This window comes from Lepidochelys kempii, chromosome 1 (genome assembly GCF_965140285.1).
Source record: "Lepidochelys kempii isolate rLepKem1 chromosome 1, rLepKem1.hap1, whole genome shotgun sequence".
NCBI classification, from domain to species: Eukaryota; Metazoa; Chordata; order Testudines; family Cheloniidae; genus Lepidochelys; species Lepidochelys kempii.
This window is the reverse complement of record NC_136380.1, coordinates 49,093,806-49,113,471: the sequence shown is the minus strand read 5'-3', so window position 1 is coordinate 49,113,471 and position 19,666 is coordinate 49,093,806. Positions and strand designations below refer to the sequence as shown.

The following is a 19,666-nucleotide window of genomic DNA, read 5'->3' as shown; positions in this document are numbered from 1 at the left end:
CTGTGAAAAAGGCTCTGTGTACTAGCAAAACCCCAGCGAACACTTCAAGGGGAGGGAAGGCAAGGTAGGAGTTTAACCCCTGATTTTTATACCACTTGTTCATTATCACTACAAATTGCTATTATGAAGGGGATGGTTGCTTTTGCCTTTTTTGGGACAAAGAGTTTCTGGAGTTTGTAAGACGTAGCCCCAAGCTTCATAAGAATCCCCCTGTTCATAATGGGAGGAAGGGGAGCTGCATACAAGCCCTGGTTCTTTCCCCATGGATCAGAGAACGACCCCCCCCCCCCCCATACACACTTTGGTATCCTGAAGAGAGAAGGCAGCTTTGGATTCCTTCAGGAATTTTTCCCCTCTGACCCAGGGACTTACCCACAATCCGCTGGCAGATGGTGTCCTTCTTAGATTCTCTCCTCAAAATGCTCAGAAGGTCCTTATTGGAGTTGCAGCTTCTCAGGGGAGGAGCTGCTGATCCAACTCTGAGCCCTATGCTCTGGCAGTGAGAGCATTGGCTGGCTGTGAACGGGCAGAGCATAAGTCACCTGCTGTAGAGCCTGTAAAGGCTGCCCCACATTGAGAATGCTGCTTAGATTTAGCACAGTAATTGCGGGACAGCTCTGCTATGCAGGAATTTCAGAAGGGAGGTGCAGCAGTGGTAGATCTGGGTGGTTGAAACAACCATGCTGCCAAATACATAATTCAGGGGAGGGGAAGGAAGAAAGATTGTAAATTGGTACTGCACGAAAACAAAAATTAAAATTATAAATCAAAATGGTCAGGAGAAACTGAACCACCAACTTGTGCAGCTAGAGGCAGATTTGGAAGTCTGAACTGAGTAGGGCTTAGTCCAGGAGCTTCCAGCAACATTGGACCACCTCTGAATTTCACAGATACAAGCATTGACCCATTAGTGATGACTAAACATAGAAGCTGTGCTTAGCACAGCACAGCTATTACCATCATATCTGAACACCTTGAGAAATCTTTTAGAAGTAGAGGAATGGGGAGTGTTGGGCAGGGGGCAGTACTGAGTTATTTTGGTGTACACCCTTGGAGGAAGTGGGGAGGACAGCAGGAGTTGAGGAATTGGACTGGAACAGAAGGAGCACGGCATAGAACGATTGTGGACATGGGAGGGCAGAGGGGATGGTCAGCAGCATAGAGGGAGAAGCAGCAAGGTTTGTGCAAGTAGACATGGAAGAGTGGAGAGGGTAGGTAGGTGGCATGGAGGAAGCAACAGCAATGTTTGTGTGCGGGAGCTGGGCTTTCCATAGTGGTCACTGAAGGAAAACATATTTTATGGGGAAAATGGTGTTTCTGTTGGGTGGGGAGAAGCAGGTTTGTGCTGTGACAAACCTTGTACATTATGCTAGAGAGGATCTCCACTCTACCACTTATAAATAATTGGGAAGTAGGGAGCCAGATACTCATTAGGGACAGGAAATTGGGAAAAGGTGTGCAACAGCAGTATTAGTGAGTCAGTGGTGAGTCCTTTTACACCCCACCATGTTCCCTATAGTCCTCCTTTAAGCATGACAACAGGAGTCTCAGTCCAACTTGCTAATGTTAATCATAGCAGGTCTCTGCAGGAGGTTTGCCAGAGCTGCTAGCTTAATTTTTCAGACAATCCTTACCCTTTCTTGCCAGTAGGACATGGTGGGGAGGAAGGTGGTTGAGGAGGAAAAGCTGCAGTCAAACAAGTAGCCCTAGTCAGGGAGGTGGCTTCTCCCTCTAGTGAATCTTTGTGATTTGTCATGGGGAAATCCAGCTCTGACAAACCTCACTTGGTATGTACAACCAGAACTAAAATAGAAGTGGTCAGTAAAAATATGTATTCAACCCTGGAGTTGAAGGATACGTTCTAGGCAAGTGGATTTGATTGTTTACATGTTATAAATAAATGAAGAAGATGTGAGCCCCTTTCATGATGTTACAGTTCTAGGTGATCTCTTCATCCAAAAACTAGTAGTAGTAGATATAAGACCAGCAAAACTTGGATTCTAGATTCAGCAGCTAAATATTGTAAATACATTCTAATGACTTCCTGGATAATCCAAGAAAGTCAGAAAAGCCAACAGTTTAATTTAAAACAAATATTCTATTTGTACTTTATCAATACATCAGGTTCAAAATACGGGTTCACGACTAAATGTTGGCAGACCTTTAACTACACCATTGTGAGCAGTGCTGCTGTAATATACTGGTATGAAGGAGATCTTAATGGATAAAAGATTGTACCATTCTTGTTCAACGCTAAGGTTTTCTATTCCATAGAGTAAATTCTATTTATTAAACCTTTGTTTTTGCAATATAGATGTGCATTATTAAGTACAATTAGGTACTGTATAAATGTTTACAATGTGCCAAGACTAAAAAAAATAATTTAAATATGAAGTATATACAGTACGGTACATATGCATTTAGTAGCATTTTCGTTTTCTTAGCCTTTGTAGCTTCTTTTGGATTGCCGATGAGCCCTCACTTTCCCTTGGGTCTTTCCCAGGAGCCTCAGCTCCTTCAGTATTGTTTTGTGAAGTTTTTGTTTCTGCAGCAGACTTAGGAGAACTATTATTGAGTAAAAGGTGATCTAATGGATAACTGGATATTGCACTGGTGGATTCATCCACACAATCTATCTTCTTTTCTTCTGGCAATTTATACAAGAGCACTTGTGTGTTTATCATTGCAAGTTCTTCATCAGCAACCAAGTCATTCTCAGGAAGAGGGGCAGTTTCATTTGTCCTTTTAAAGGAGTTGATATGACCAGAGTTATGATTTGTTCTCTTCAATGATTTGTTATACTGGACACCAGAGCTTCGTGGTGGCTGAAAAGCCTTTTTCAAAGATGAAGAAACAAACGAATTGATTGGTGTCACTGGAGGAGGGGAAGGTATTTGACTGAGCAGGTCCAGAGCTTTTCTTTTTTTGCAGTTCTTGGGGGGTTCTTCACTATAAGAAGTATGTGGGGTCATTTGTGCTGAGCCTTGTGGAACAAGTTTCAGGTCACGCTTGCTGGCTGGCAAAGACCTCTGATACTTTATTTCACTATTAGGAGAGGAAATCTAGTTAAAAAGAAGAAAAAGTTTTAATGTTGAGTCAAGCACCTTATTTTAGTTAATTTCCTATTATTTCCACATACAATAGAAAATTGGACAAAACAATACTGTGCCACCATTTATATCTGAGCACATTAGTCAATGTTCTGGTAGTGGCTATCAATCTCAAGCTGAAGTTAGTAGAAAAAAGTTGTATGACTCCAGGAGAGTCCCTGTGTACATACATATTAAGGCAGAGAACAGTTTGGCGCTGTATCTCAAATCTAAATTTCCCATATGGGAAACCTCTTCCATCAAATGATGAGGATTCATAAAATGCCTGACCAGCTATGAAAAGACAGGCTGACCTAATATATTCTAAATGTCAAGAGGTTGAAAAAATAAGAGGTAGGGAAGTAGGGAGACAAAAAAGGAAAATAGGGTATGTTGCTCTTGAACTGAAAGCTGGGAACTGCTCTTTAGAGCTTGGCTACACTTGCGAGTTAGAGCGCATTAAAACAGCCCCGGGCGCCCTAGTTCACTCCCTGGCCACACTGGCAAGGCACGTAGAGCACTCTGACTCCACTCCACTCTGACTAGAGCACTCTTGGTACTCCACCTCGGCAAGAAGATTAATGCTTGTTGTGTAGTGGCTGAAACGCCCGGGCGTCAGTATGAACAAGGTGTTCCATTACTGCGCTCTGATCAGCCTCCAGAAACGTCCCATAATCCCCTTAAGTCAAGTGGCCACTCTTCTCATTGTTTTGAACTCGCTGTAAGAATGCAGATATGCCCTTTGAAAGCTCCGTTTCTGACAGCTGACATGCTTATCTGCTCTGAGACAAAGCAACCATTACTGTGGAATGCTGCGTGTGAGAGAGAGGCGGAGGGGAGCGGGGGTCTGCTGCTGTCTGAATTTACAAGACAGCATGCTGACATGCTCTCAGCCCCCCAAAAACCCACTCTCGCTCCCCCCACATACACACAACACACTCCCTGTCACACTCCACCCCACGCCCTCCATTTGAAAAGCACGTTGCAGCCACTTGCATGCTGGGATAGCTACCACAATGCACTACTCTCTGTAGCCATTGCAAGAGCTGCTAATGTGGCCATGTCAGTCGCTTGTAGCTGTCACTGTGGACAGATTGCAGCACTTTCCCTACTGAGCTCTACAAAGGCTGGTTTAACTCAAAGCGCTCTACATCTGCAAGTGTAGCCATGCCCCAAGTTTGTTTCAGATAAAAGTTAGATAGGAAGTCTTACAGATGTGGTGAACAAAGGCATATCTGGAGACCACTTTATTTGACTTTATGAATGTTATATGGAACGTTTTGGGCTATGGATTGTACTCTACTCCCTGGAGGATGGTTACCACAACACTCCAGGAACTAAAAACAGTGGGAGGTGATTATTTCAGTCCTTGAGATTGTGAACAGTTCTAGAGAAGTACCATCCCCGGACTAGTTTGCATATACTGGTTCAAACAGCTATGAGAAGTCTAAAGAAACATTAATCTTACACTTCAATAAACTTACCAGACATTTATTTCCTGCATCAAGTCCTAATTTCCAGGAAGGAGAAAGGTGATCTAAACCACACTCTTTAGGTAAGTTATATGGTTGTGGGTCATTTCTCTGAAGCAAATTCATCAGTTTGCGTTCTGCTTCATTGTAAAAGCAATTTACATTCTACAAGACAGAAGAGAGAAAAATGTAAGGCGGTTGTGTGGTTTTTAAAATGTGTATAAAATATAACATCTCAGATTATGTTTACTACTGAAACAATAATGATAAGATGAGCTTTGTGAACATTATCATGCATGTCTCCTGGCTAGTAAGTGATTTAAATATTACTAATTCAAGTTGTGAATTTAAAACAAATTTTACTGCAGCTCTTAGAGAACAATGTAAAATTGTTAATCCTACTTCGTTCCTGTTAATGGGGAAAAAATTAAACTCCCCCAGCGTGCCTAATAATCCAAAACAAAATAAATATACTTGTTTAGTATCAACTGACATGAAATTATTTCCTATTCAATGTGAATTACAAATGTCTGGCATCCTGTGCCAAACTGCAGTTAATACCAATTATTTCAGGTACTATCAATGATTTTTCAAATATTTATATTATTTTCTATATATACTAGCTATATGAAACAATAGCTTATGACAATACGAAGTTTTGCTACTTGAAAAGTAATTCTAATTGTTCGTGTATATTTGTATACATTTGAAAGAAAACTAAATAAATGGGAGAAAATGCATGCTATGTTGATTTCATATTCCACTTGACACAGTTCAGTTGAAAAACTGCAGTCACTGCAAAAATATTGTGAGAGCAAACTGTTGTTAACAAATGGGCTCAACTATACAAAAGCAGTATACTTCTCATATCTTTAACTTCATCCAATTAAAGTGTCAATGACAGGTTCCATATAGAAAACTATTCTCCTTTTCTTAGGCTGAGGATGATGACCCTGACAGTGCCCTTGAGGATAGTAGTGAAAAGCCAAGAAAAATGAAGAAATTCCATGAGTGATATGGAGGCTCCTCCAGAAGAAAAAACAAACAACCCCCCTGCAAAAATCCCATCAATCAAACTGAATATTATCAGTGTTACCATAGGTTGGTCAGAGTATTACCTGTGTTAATGGACTCTATATTGAAAAAAACCTGTACTGTACTAATAACTATTGTATTAAAAAATCCACCACTTTACCTCTGTTGTGCTCTTCAGTTTATTAAATTTCTCTTGAAGATAGCGATCCTTAGGACTTGCGGAGAATATGGAAAGGTCTCCAGCAAATAATGTGGGAATTTCTGATTTGAATTCAGATCTCCACTGAAGATTGCTTGCAGAAATCAATGTAAAAGGGTTAATTATGTCTTCAATAGCAAGTTGCTTAAGGTCTGTCCAGATCTTGATGGCCACTAGATTATGATCTTCATCTGACAAATATACCAGAGTAGTGAAACCTAAAAAGTTTTAATTAACAAAATGATACATGTAGTTTGGACAGATGTTTTCATAGAAAAAAACCTGCTCTACTATTACTTTTGGGTTGTTTTTCCGAAGTCCAAAGAAAGGAAGCCTTCCTACTTGCAAAATGATTTTCATTTACTTAGGGCCAGGTTCTGCTCTTAATTACACTAGTGTTAATCTGATGTAATTCTACTGACTTCAGTAGAGTTGCTGTATTCTATATTTACACTGGCATAACAGAGCAGAATTTTGCCCTTAATACCTTTCAAGTCAAATGCATCTGGGACTCAAACTAATATTTAAAATATCTATGCTGTCTAGTGGGGTAAAATGCCTTAGGTCATTAAAAAAAACCCCAAAACATTGTAAGTCCTTGTACCATGTTACTGCAAAAATTTGAAGGGTACTTATAAATGATCTTTTTTTTTTACAAGTACAAGTATAACTTGTATGTACTTGTTTTGTAGAAACAAAAATTATGCCCGCAAAGTAGTAGTTGACTAAACCAGGAGATGAAAGTAAAAGAACAGTGAGAAATCTCTATTCAAAAATATATAAAATACTTTACAATCTGCAAGCAGAATACTTCACAAACAACTTCTGGTGAAGATCCCTTAGTAGCTGTCTAATTAATTTCTGTGTGAAAGAAAACACATCAAGCTTAGCAGAACAATTCAGGGCTTCAGAGATGAGAGTTGAAGATAATAACATTGTAAGCAACCTCTGAAGACAACCTTACAGCTTTTATTATTTCCAAGAGAAAAGGAAGAAAGCAGCAGTACGACTGGTGATATAGCAGTAAAAGGAAAAGAGGTTTGGCAGCACAATATTCTCAAAGAAACTGTAGAGGGAAGATTTATTAGGTCAACTTCAGGTCAGGGCATGGTATCGAGACATTGCTTGTTCTGGTAGATGATCTGTCCACTGACAAGTAAAATAAAGCCATATTCATCCTGCTGTGCCCATCTGTAGTGTTTGATAATGCTAATCACTAGATATTGAAATGTCCTTCCTCTATGTCCAAACCAAGAGGATTATGGGCAATTGTTCCTCCACTTCTGGAGCCCTTACCTGTAGGGTCTCATAAAACTCAGTCCTCTCCTCTCCAGCAGGAGTTTGCCTGGGAGTTTGCCTGGAGTGAGCCCAGTGAGGCTTACATCTTGCCAACTTCTCTGAGGAAGCTCATAGTAGGAAGGTGATATGGAAGGGGGGGGTTCAGCTGTTGTGACCTGCACTGGATGTGCCATGTTTGTCTTTCTTCCACAGGACAGAAGCGACTTTGTCTGTACAAAGTGCAAGCTGGTCTCCATATTGGAAGAGAAGATTGAAGGTCTGGAGCAACAGATAACGACCCAGCGTTGCATACGAGAAACGGAGGATTTTCTGGACAAAAGTCAGGATATGCTTCTACGGGCACAAAGCTCTAAAGATTTAGAGCAGGTTGCACAGCGGAGCCAAGGGGCCAGTGAAGAAGCTTGGCAACATGTGACCTCCAAAAGAAGAAGGGGGAATATCCGGATTCCAGCAACGTGGACACAGGTAACTAACCGCTTTCATGTTCTCTCCACAGGTACCATTGCGGAGAGTGGACCAGATGATATGTCTGGGGGGAGAAAGCAGAAGGAGACTCCGTTGGTTGGAAGGCATGAGATGCACTGTCCTGAGATGGGGGGTTACACGACCACCACTCCCAAGAGAAGGAGGCGGGTGGTGGTGGTTGGGGACTCTCTACTCTGGGGGACTGAGTCATCTATCTGCCGCCCTGACCGGGAAAACCGAGAAGTCTGCTGCTTGCAGGGGGCTAAGATTCGCGATGTGACGGAGAGACTGCCGAGACTCATCAAGCCCTCGGATCGCTACCCCTTCCTGCTTCTCCACGTGGGCACCAATGATACTGCCAAGAATGACCTTGAGCGGATCACTGCAGACTATATGGCTCTGGGAAGAAGGATAAAGGAGTTTGAGGCGCAAGTGGTGTTCTCATCCATCCTCCCCATGGAAGGAAAAGGCCTGGGTAGGGACCGTCGAATTGTGGAAGTCAACGAATGGCTACGCAGGTGGTGTCGGAGAGAAGGCTTTGGATTCTTTGACCATGGGATGGTGTTCCATGAAGGAGGAGTGCTGGGCAGAGACGGGCTCCACCTTACGAAGAGAGGGAAGAGCATCTTTGCTGGCTAACCTAGTGAGGAGGGCTTTAAACTAGGTTCACCGGGGGAAGGAGACCAAAGCCCTGAGGTAAGTGGGAAAGCGGGATACCGGGAGGAAGCACAGGCAGGAATGTCTGTGAGGGGAGGGCTCCTGCCTCATACTGAGAATGAGGGGCGATCAGCAGGTTATCTCAAGTGCTCATATACGAATGCACAAAGCCTTGGAAACAAGCTGGGAGAACTGGAGGTCCTGGTGATGTCAAGGAATTATGACACGATTGGAATAACAGAGACTTGGTGGGATAACTCACATGACTGGAGTACTGTCATGGATGGTTATAAATTGTTCAGGAAGGACAGGCAGGGCAGAAAAGGTGCGGGAGTAGCACTGTATGTAAGGGAGCAGTATGACTGCTCAGAGCTCCGGTACGAAACTGCAGAAAAACCTGAGTGTCTCTGGATTAAGTTTAGAAGTGTGAGCAACAAGAGTGATGTTGTGGTGGGAGTCTGCTATAGACCACCGGACCAGGGGGATGAGGTGGATGAGGCTTTCTTCCGGCAGCTCGCGGAAGCTACTAGATCGCACGCCCTGGTTCTCATGGGTGACTTTAATTTTCCTGATATCTGCTGGGAGAGCAATACAGCGGTGCATAGAAAATCCAGGAAGTTTTTGGAAAGCGTAGGGGACAATTTCCTGGTGCAAGTGCTAGAGGAGCCAACTAGGGGGGGAGCTTTTCTTGACCTGCTGCTCACAAACCGGGAAGAATTAGTAGGGGAAGCAAAAGTGGATGGGAATCTGGGAGGCAGTGACCATGAGTTGGTTGAGTTCAGGATCCTGACACAGGGAAGAAAGGTAAGCAGCAGGATACGGACCCTGGACTTCAGGAAAGCAGACTTCGACTCCCTCAGGGAACGGATGGCCAGGATCCCCTGGGGGACTAACATGAAGGGGAAAGGAGTCCAGGAGAGCTGGCTGTATTTCAAGGAATCCCTGTTGAGGTTACAGGGACAAACCATCCCGATGTGTCGAAAGAATAGTAAATATGGCAGGCGACCAGCTTGGCTTAATGGTGAAATCCTAGTGGATCTTAAACATAAAAAAGAAGCTTACAAGAAGTGGAAGGTTGGACATATGACCAGGGAAGAGTATAAAAATATTGCTCGGGCATGTAGGAATGAAATCAGGAGGGCCAAATCGCACCTGAAGCTGCAGCTAGCGAGAGATGTTAAGAGTAACAAGAAGGGTTTCTTCAGGTATGTTGGCAACAAGAAGAAAGCCAAGGAAAGTGTGGACCCCTTATGAATGAGGGAGGCAACCTAGTGACAGAGGATGTGGAAAAAGCTAATGTACTCAATGCTTTTTTTGCCTCTGTCTTCACTAACAAGGTCAGCTCCCAGACTGCTGCGCTGGGCATCACAACGTGGGGAATAGATGGCCAGCCTTCTGTGGAGAAAGAGGTGGTTAGGGACTATTTAGAAAAGCTGGACGTGCACAAGTCCATGGGGCCAGACGAGTTGCATCCGAGAGTGCTAAAGGAATTGGCGGCTGTGATTGCAGAGCCATTGGCCATTATCCTGGAAAAAGGCTAATGTAGTGCCAATCTTTAAAAAAGGGAAGGAGGAGGATCCTGGGAACTACAGGCCAGTCAGCCTCACCTCAGTCCCCGGAAAAATCATGGAGCAGGTCCTCAAAGAATCAATCCTGAAGCACCTACATGAGAGGAAAGTGATCAGGAACAGTCAGCATGGATTCTAATCGCCTTCTATGATGAGATTACTGGTTCTGTGGATGAAGGGAAAGCAGTGGATGTATTGTTTTTTGACTTTAGCAAAGCTTTTGACACGGTCTCCCACAGTATTCTTGTCAGCAAGTTAAAGAAGTATGGGCTGGATGAATGCACAATAAGGTGGATAGAAAGTTGGCTAGATTGTCGGGCTCAACGGGTAGTGATCAATGGCTCCATGTCTAGTTGGCAGCCGGTGTCAAGTGGAGTGCCCCAGGGGTCGGTCCTGGGGCCGGTTTTGTTCAATATCTTCATAAATGATCTGGAGGATGGTGTGGATTGCACTCTCAGCAAATTTGCGGATGATACTAAACTGGCAGGAGTGGTAGATACGCTGGAGGGCAGGGATAGGATCCAGAGGGACCTAGACAAATTGGAGGATTGGGCCCAAAGAAATCTGATGAGGTTCAATAAGGATAAGTGCAGGGTCCTGCACTTAGGACGGAAGAACCCAATGCACAGTTACAGACTAGGGACCGAATGGCTAGGCAGCAGTTCTGCGGAAAAGGACCTAGGGGTGACAGTGGACGAGAAGCTGGATATGAGTCAGCAGTGTGCCCTTGTTGCCAAGAAGGCCAATGGCATTTTGGGATGTATAAGTAGGGGCATAGCGAGCAGATCGAGGGACATGATCGTCCCCCTCTATTCGACATTGGTGAGGCCTCATCTGGAGTACTGCGTCCAGTTTTGGGCCCCACACTTCAAGAAGGATGTGGATAAATTGGAGAGAGTCCAGCGAAGGGCAACAAAAATGATTAGGGGTCTGGAACACATGACTTATGAGGAGAGGCTGAAGGAACTGGGATTGTTTAGTCTGCAGAAGAGAAGAATGAGGGGGGATTTGATAGCTGCTTTCAACTACCTGAGAGGTGGTTCCAGAGAGGATGGTTCTAGACTATTCTCAGTGGTAGAAGAGGACAGGACAAGGAGTAATGGTCTCAAGTTGCAGTGGGGGAGGTTTAGGTTGGATATTAGGAAAAACTTTTTCACTAGGAGGGTGGTGTAACACTGGAATTCGTTACCTAGGGAGGTGCTAGAATCTCCTTCCTTAGAAGTTTTTAAGGTCAGGCTTGACAAAGCCCTGGCTGGGATGATTTAATTGGGGATTGGTCCTGCTTTGAGCAGGAGGTTGGACTAGATGACATCCTGAGGTCCCTTCCAACCCTGATATTCTATGATTCCTTACTATTCAACATCTACATGAAGTCCTGGAGAGAGCTGGTGAGACACCACAGGCTGAGATGCAGGCTGCACCAGTACATCAACAACAACCAGATCTACATTTCCTTTTGTCAAATATAAGCCAGCTCTATTTCCCAGATTTCTCAATGCCTAGTTGTAATCAACACTTGACTGAACCCAGGTAAGACTGAAGTCATGTTGGTAGAGAGAGAGAAATGCTTCAAAGAATTTGCCTCAGCTATAACATCCCCACTGTCAAGGACATCTTACCTTAGACTAAAAGTTGGTCTGTAGCCTGGGGTTCCCCCTGATGGATTCAGTGCTACCATATGCCTAAATAACCATTCCAACAAAAAAAAAAAAAAAGCCCATTTCTATCTGTAACTGCCCAGAAGATTGTGCTACATCCTCCTGGGAACAGAACTGCCACAAAGACCAAATATTGGTGGCCTCCAGATTTGTTTACTGCTGCTTATATCTAGGAATGAAGCCAGACACCTTAAAAAAGGTCTAACTGGTAGAAAATATAGCTACTCATCTGCTTAGCAAGAAAGGTTGTCCTGACTACATTAGTCTGGTGTGTAATTCATTCTCTTCACTAGTTCACTACTGAAGAGAGAGTCCAGTTCCAGGTCTTTGTTTTGATATTCAAAAGCCCTCTCTAGGATTTTCTCTAGTTACCAATAAGATCACCAGTCTCTCTGCAACCATCACCTTCACAGCTAGGTTCCACTGGATCCATGCAACTGCTGATCAAGAGGGGAACTCATGAGTATAGGGGACAGAAATTTCACAGGTATTGAACATAGACACAGAAAATCACTCCTGCAATAGATGAGAATACCAAACTTAAAAACAAAACTCATCTCCACTAAGTTCTTCCCCAACAAATAATTAATCAAGATATTTTCCCTAAATGGCCGGGAATGAAGAAAGATTGTTGTTACTATTTCTAAAGTCTCAGACAGCCCTCAGATACTATGGTGAAAGGTCCATATCAGCAGATTTATTATAGTGGGGTCTACTATAGAACACCAAATCAGGAGGAGGGGGAGGTGGATGAGGCATTTCTAGAGCAAACAACATAAATATCCAAAACACAAGACCTGGTAGTAATGGGGGACTTTAACTCCCAGACATCTGTTGGAAAATGTAATATGGCAAAAAACAAAAATTTCCTGTAAGTTATTGGAATGTATTTGGGATAAGTTTTTCTTTCAGAAAGTTGAGGCAGTAACCAGGGGGACAGCCATTTTAGATTTGATTCTGACCAACAGAGAGGAATTGGTGGCAAATCTGAAGGTGGAAGGTAATTTGGATGAAAATGATCATGAAATGATCGCTTTCATGTGTCAAAGGAAAGGAACGAATTAGAGCAGCAAAATAAGGACAATGGACTTCAATAAAGGAGTCTAACAAACTCAGAAAATGTCCCATGGGGAAAAAATCTAAAGGATAAAGGGGTCCAGAAGAGCTGGCACAATGTAAACTAATCCAATGCAAAGGAAAGAGAAAAAACAGTAAGAGGCCAATATCACTCCATCAGGAGCTCTTTAATGACCTGAAAAATCAAAAAAGGAATCCTACCAAAAATGGAAACATGCAGGAATTGCTAAGGAGATATAACAAAAGGATAGCACAAGCATATAGAGACAAAATCAGAAAGGCTAAGGCACAAAATGAGTGAAATCAAGCACAGGACATAAAAGACAGTAAGAAGAGGTTATAATTACATTAGGAGCAAGATGAAAGGAAGGGTAGGTCCTCTACTTAGCAAGGAAGGAGAAAAGACAGTTACCTTTTCTGTAACTGGCGTTCTTCGAGATGTGTTGCTCATGTTCATTCCATATTAGGTGTGTGTGCTCGCCACATGCACTGGTGCCAGAAGTTTTTCCCTCAGCAGTATCCGTAGGGTGTATGGGGAGATTTTGGCAAACCAGTAAAGAGCCTGAAACCACTATTGTTTATTGCTAAAAGCACTCATGTCAGCAGGCCGTAAATCTCAGACAATAACTGTACCGTAGGGGGAGGCCCCAGGCCATCATCCCCCGTGGGGCTAGCGGGTGGGCACTGTCTCCTCTACCCCAACCTCCAAGCATGTTTCATGCACCAAGCCCGGTGCCGCAGGTGCAGTCAACTGTTGCTCTGAGGTGGCGGCAGTTGAATGGTGCAAAGGGAACATCGTCATCACCAGCATGCCCCACGCACTCCAATAAGGCCACTGGGGAGGCAAGTGACCGTGCTGCCAAGGTGGTGCCGTAGTCGTCGATGCAGCCTCCGGTGTCCAGTTATGCTGGTGGAGTCTCAGTGAGGTACTAAGCTGCCCTTCCATGCCGGAGAAATCCCCTCCTGGTGACCATGGTGGGGCCATCGATGCCTGTGTCTGCCTGTGGCCACCCGAGACTGGTGCTTGGAGTGGGAGGATCAGTGCCAATGTCGGGGGGGACTGGTGCCAAGGGGGGGACCAGTATTGAGACGGGGAGCACTCCCACGGGGTAAGCGACGGAGATCTGCGCCAAGAGGACGAATGGTGCTGGTAATACAGAATCCAGCACCTCCCCTTAGATGATCCGTGTCGAGATGGCAGGGACCACGAATGCTGTGCCGGTGACCGAGGGTGAGCACCAGAGGATCTGGGCTGCGATGCCGGAGATCTGTGGCGTGGAGACGGAGATTGCTGCCTTGGCTAGGGGAATCGGCAGTGCTCCACTGCCCCTTGGTGGGGTCTTAGCGGCTGGCTTGCCCTCATAGGGAGCCTTTGCCGCTTCCTGCGGTGCCTGCGGCGTGGGCCGAGGCCTCTGCTCTCTTGGTGCTAGGGGAGTTTGGGAAGGAGTTGATGTCGACATATGTTTGGGTCCCTGCCACTCCCAGGAGTTGGTTGTGGATCCTTTCATGGGCTAAGGGCCCCAACCAGGAAGGCACGTCCACATGGTTCCGGAGTTCCCAGGCGGCCCAAACTGGGTCCTTTGCCCGATGCCCCATGGCCTTTCTTGCCCTGTGCCGGAGAACCATGCTTCTTAGTTTTCTTTCTGGGCACTGGTGACGGGGAGCAGTGCCAGGTGTGCACACTGGGGGTGTGCTGCATGCCGAGGTACTAGGAGTTGAGTCTTGGCAGGACGGCTTGCAAGCTGGATGGAGGGCAGCCTCCATGAGGAGAGTCCTCAAGTGAATATCCCACACTCTTTCTGAGTCCTGGGTCGAAAATGTTTACAAATATGACACTTGTCCTTCACATGTGATTCCCCCAACCACTTGAGGCAGCTGCTGTGGGGGTCACTTACAGGCATAGGCCTGTTACAGTCTGCTCAGGTCTTAAACCTCAGAGACCAGGGCATGCCCCTCCTGGGACAAAGTCCACGCGAGGACTCTAACTTCTAACTACACTTAACAGTTATTTAACATTCACTACTATAAACAACTATTTACAAGTCCTTAAGGCTCGAACTCAGAATAGATGAAACCACTAGCCCCTACTATGCAAGGAAAGGCACTCCAACTAACCACCATGGGTGGTAAGAAGGAACTGAGAGGGTGTAGGGCTGGTGGTGCCTGCTATACCGACACTTGAGTGCTACACTCAAGGGGGCGCCACAGCTGACCCTAATGATACTGCTAAGGCAAAAATCTCTGACGACCATGCATGTGGGCACACACACCTAGAATGACATAAGCAAGTACTCAAAGAAGAATATTTAGATAAATTCAAATTGCCAGTGCCTGATGAAATTCATCTTAGGGTACTTAAGGAACTAGCTGAAGCAATCATTAGCAATTATCTTCGATGGGGTGGGATCTGAGTTACCCAGGAAAGAATTTTCTGTATTGGCCAGCTGGTGAAGCTTGCCCATATGTTCAGGGTTTAGCTGATCGCCATATTTGGGGTCGGGAAGGAATTTTCCTCCAGGGCAGATTGGAAGAGGCCCTGGAGGTTTTTCGCCTTACTCTGTAGCATGGGGCATGGGTCACTTGCTGGAGGATTCTCTGCTCCTTGAAGTCTTTTAACCACGATTTGAGGACTTCAATAGCACAGACATAGGTGAGAGGTTTTTCGCAGGAGTGGGTGGGTGAGATTCTGTGGCCTGCGTTGTGCAGAAGGTCGGACTAGATGATCACTAAGGTCAGAAGGGACCATTATATCTATGAATCTATAAGTCCCAGAGGAACGGAAAAGGGAAAACATAGCACCTATCTTTAAAAAAGGGGGGAAAAAAAGGATCTGGAGAATTATACACCAGTCAGCCTAACTTGGATACTGGAAAAGATATTGGAACAAATTATTACACAATCAATTTGTAAAGGACTTAGATGATAACAGGGTTTCAAGGAATAACCAGAACAAACCATACCAAACCAACTTAATTTCTTTCTTTGATAGGATTACTGGCATAGTGGATAGGGAGGAAGCTGTAGACATGGTATAGCTTGATTTTAGTAAGGCTTTTGACAGTCCCACCTGACATTCTCAAAAGAAAACTAGGGAACTGTGATCGAGATGAAATTACTGTAAGGTGGTTGCACAACTGGTTTAAAGACCATACTCGAAAAAGTAGTTATCAATGGTTCACTGCCAAACTGTGAGGACTTATCTAATGGGGTCACAGCGCAGTCAGTACTATTCAATATTTTCATTAATGACTTGGATAATGGAGTGGAGAGTATGCTTATAAAATTTGCAGATGATACCAAGCTGAGAGGGGTTGCAAGCATTTTGGAGAACAGGATTGGAATTCAAAACATCCATGAAAAATTAGAGAACTGGTTTGAAATCAACAAAATGAAATTCAGTAAAGACAAGTACTTCATTCAAGAAGGAAAAAATCAATGGGAAATAAATGGCAGGTGGCATAAGGCTGAAAAGGATGTGGGAGTTCTAGTGGATCACAAATGGAATATGAGGCAACAATGTGATCCAGTGGCAAAAAAGGCTAATATAATTCCAGGGTGTATTGACAGGAGAGTTGTATGTAAGACACAAGAGATAACTGTCCTGCTTTACTCAGCATTGGTAAGACCTCAGCTGGAGTAACTGCGTCTAGTTTTGGGTGCCATGCTTTAGGAAAGATGTGGGCAAATCAGAGAGTCCAGAGTAGCGCAACAAAAACAATAAAAGATTTAGAAAACCTGACCTATGAGGAAAGGTTAATCTGGGCCTGTTTAATCTTGAGAAAAGAAGATTGGGTGGGGAGGGGGAAACCTGACAACAGTCTTCAAATATATTAAGAGCTGTTACAAAGAGGACGTGACCAATTGTCCTCCATGTCCACTGAAAGTAGGACAAGAAATAATGGGCTTAAATCTGCAGTAAGGGAGATGTAGGTTAGATATAAATAAAAACTTTCTAACTATGACTATATCTACACAGTAAGGTAGAGGTGTGAATCCCCTGCTCGCATACAGATAATCATGCTAGCACTCACCAAGCTAGTGTGAGTATAAATAGTAGCGTAGTTCCAGTAGCACTAGTAGTGGCAGTAGAAACATGGCTAAGGCATGCTGAATACAAGCCCATGTGAAACTGGTGGCTATGTACTCAGCATGTCTCCGCACATACCCAGTAGTTTCAGAGGGGTTTAATACATGGCACTGCTAAGCTCTGCTATTGTTACCTGTGCTAGCACGGCTACACTGCTATTTATACTCACGCTAGCTTGATAGGAGCTAGCATCACTATGTGTACATGAGCAGGGGAATCACACCCTTACTTCTTAGAGTAGGCATAGCCTATAAGGGTAAGAGAATAGGCTTCCAAGGGATTTTAAGGAATCCTCATAATTGGAGACCTTTAAGAACAGGTTGGACAAACACTAGTCAGGAATGGTCTAAGTTTACTTGGTCTTCCCTCAGCAGAGGTGGCTGGACTTGATGACCTCTCAAGGTCCCTTCCAGCCCTACATTTCTATGATTCTATGGTTTGGCCTGTCTAACCTAAACATTAGACAGTTATAAACCTGCAGGTACAACACCAAGATCAGCTTGGAAATTTGTAAGATTTTTTTTAAATATGATCTGTTTAAACATGAAAAAACTTGGACACAATGCACAATATACCTGTTTTCTTGCTAACAGAAACTATAAATCCCACTAAATCCACTTCAGCACAGGCTGGTCGAAAAGATGGATCCAACAACATGCTGAACTGCAGAGCCTTCCTTGGAATATACATCTGTAACAGCACCTCTTGCGAAGCCTGAAGAAATAGAACTTTAAATATTTATGCCATAATGCTTATATAAATTGTTTATGCTGTTAGTCTAATACATATAGTTATATATATTTACAGTTAAATGTTTTTACCTGTAGTTGCAGGTACTGAGTTTTGTTTGTGGCTGTTAACTGTACATTAACAGTGTCTGATTTGCCTTTGGATTGCGAAGCTACTAGCTGGTATATTCTGTACCGACCACCTTCTTTTAACAGGGAACATACATCCGATAATGGACGCCATATATTCAATATAATGGCTAAAATGTAAGATTAGAAAACATATTAGTATGCAGTAACATGGAGGCCTCAAAAAATTCAATTTAAGACATCCTTGGTGTAACTCTTGAATTTATAAACTCATAGATGTTAAGGTCAGAAGGGGCCATCATGATAATCTAGTCTTACCTCCTGCACATTGATGGCCACGGAATCTCGCCCACCCACTACTGTAATAGACCCTGAACCTATGGCTGAGTTACTGAAGTCCTCAAATCATGATTTAAAGACTGCAAGTTACAGAGAATCCACCATTTTACACTAGTTTAAACCTGCAAGTGACCCATATCCCATGCTGCAGAGGAAGGCAGAAAACCCCCAGTCTCTCTGCTGATCCGATTCAGGGAAAAAATCCTTTCCAGCCCCAAATATGGTGACCAGTTGGACCCTGAGCATGTGGGCAAGATCCACCAGCAAGACAGACAAGAAAGAATTCTCTGTAATAACTCAGAGCCCTCCACATCCAGTTTCACTGACTGTTGGACATATTTCCTGCTAGCAGTCGCCAAGGTTGTCAATAAAAATGCTAAATAAGACTGGTCCCAAGACCAATCCCTGAGAAACTCTGCTAGTAACCTCCATCCAGACTGACAGTTCACCTTTCAGTGGGACTTATTGCTATCTCCCCTTTAAACAGTTTCTTTCCACCCTTCCATTCTCATATTAATCTCCATCTTCTCCAATTTAACTAATAATTTCCCATGTGAAACTGTATCAAATGCCTTACTGAAATCCAGGTAGATTAGATATGCTGCATTTCCTTTGTCTAAAAAATCAGTTATTTTCTTAAAGAAGGGGATTCAGGTTGGTCTGGCACAATCTAACTTTTGTAAAACTATGCTATATTTTATCCCAATTACTGCTTACCTCTATGGCCTTAACTACTTTCTCTTTCAAAATTTGTTCCAAGACCTTGCATACAATTGAGGTCAAACTAACAGGACTGTAGTTTCCTGGATCACTTTTGTTGTTGTCACTATCTTAAAAATAGGAACTACATTAGTGATTCTCCAGTCGACCTCTGAGTTTACAGATTCATTAAAAATCCTTATTATTGGGATTGCAATTTCATGTGCTAGTTCCTTTAATATTCTTAGATGGAGATTATCTGGGCCCCCTCATTTAGTCCCATTAAGCTGCTAAATTTGACTTCCACCTCTGATGTGGTAATTTCTACTTCCATATCCTCATTCCCATTAGCCACCCTACCACTACCTAAACTCTTCATTACCCTTATTAAAAACTAAGGCAAGGTATTTGTTTAGGTGTTGGACCATACCTTGATTATTAATCTTTAATCTCCACCCCATCTCAAGAGTTTAAATTGGCCTAGTATGGTGAAAACTGAAGTTGTTTACATTTTTCAATACTAACCGTTATCTTTTTCTTGTTTTCTGTAATCCACAACACGTAACTTCCATATAGTAGACACATCCCTTTTGGAGCAACCATGTTCCTCCCGTTCAGCAGACTCTATAGCCTTCTTGAATTCTGCTTCTATCTGAGCTTGCTTCTTATCATTCAACATCTGTCTGTGAGTATTCAAGGCTTTTAATTGCTCCCCACTAAGATAGCCCTGTAACCACAAAGGGCAAATTCACTCAGCTTCATGTGTCTATCAGTCAAAAAGTCTGTCATAGATTTTGAGAAAGTCTTCTCTAAATATACAAGCTTAATTTTCATTTCATTAATATAACAACAGGATTTCAGAAGTATTATTATATATTATAACACAAAGGGGCCCCAATCTTGGTTAGGCCCTCTAGGCATTACTGGAATGCAAATAATAAGCATTGTACAGCACCATAAATACACACATTTTACAAAGTCAAAGTCACAAAGTCAAAGTCTCAGACGGCATTAACTTATTACAGTCAAAAGCCCTGATCCTGCACATGCTTAGGCATGTGCTCAGCTTTATAATAGACACAATGGGACTACTCACTGCTTAGCTTGTCGCTAAGTGTCTGTGCTTGAATTAAGATTGGGAGATATGGCAAACACAGGCTGGAGCTGGAAAAGCAGGAAGATTGGGGGCAAAGACAGCAATCAC

At 43.4% G+C, this 19,666-nt stretch overlaps 2 protein-coding genes across 7 annotated transcripts in view; one reads left to right on the top strand and one right to left on the bottom strand.

Moving 5' to 3' along the window:
• The window catches only part of N4BP2L1 (NEDD4 binding protein 2 like 1), a 40,305-nt gene extending 34,550 nt beyond the window's left edge, over window positions 1-5,755 (top strand). Inside the window, exon 6 of the mRNA XM_073341578.2 lies at window positions 5,499-5,755. Within this exon, the coding sequence (XP_073197679.1) occupies window positions 5,499-5,503 (5 nt within the window). The 3' untranslated portion in view covers window positions 5,504-5,755. The remainder of the gene's footprint in view (window positions 1-5,498) is intronic.
• BRCA2 (BRCA2 DNA repair associated) overlaps window positions 2,260-19,666 on the bottom strand; it is a 96,911-nt gene continuing 79,504 nt past the window's right edge. For all 6 annotated transcript variants that reach the window (XM_073341432.2, XM_073341459.2, XM_073341451.2 and 3 more), the window contains 6 exons: window positions 18,988-19,189; window positions 17,428-17,594; window positions 17,182-17,320; window positions 5,757-6,013; window positions 4,574-4,726; window positions 2,260-3,062 (listed from right to left, as the gene is read on the bottom strand). In XM_073341432.2, coding sequence (XP_073197533.2) covers window positions 2,421-3,062; window positions 4,574-4,726; window positions 5,757-6,013; window positions 17,182-17,320; window positions 17,428-17,594; window positions 18,988-19,189 — 1,560 coding nt within the window. In that variant the 3' untranslated portion in view covers window positions 2,260-2,420. The remainder of the gene's footprint in view (window positions 3,063-4,573; window positions 4,727-5,756; window positions 6,014-17,181; window positions 17,321-17,427; window positions 17,595-18,987; window positions 19,190-19,666) is intronic.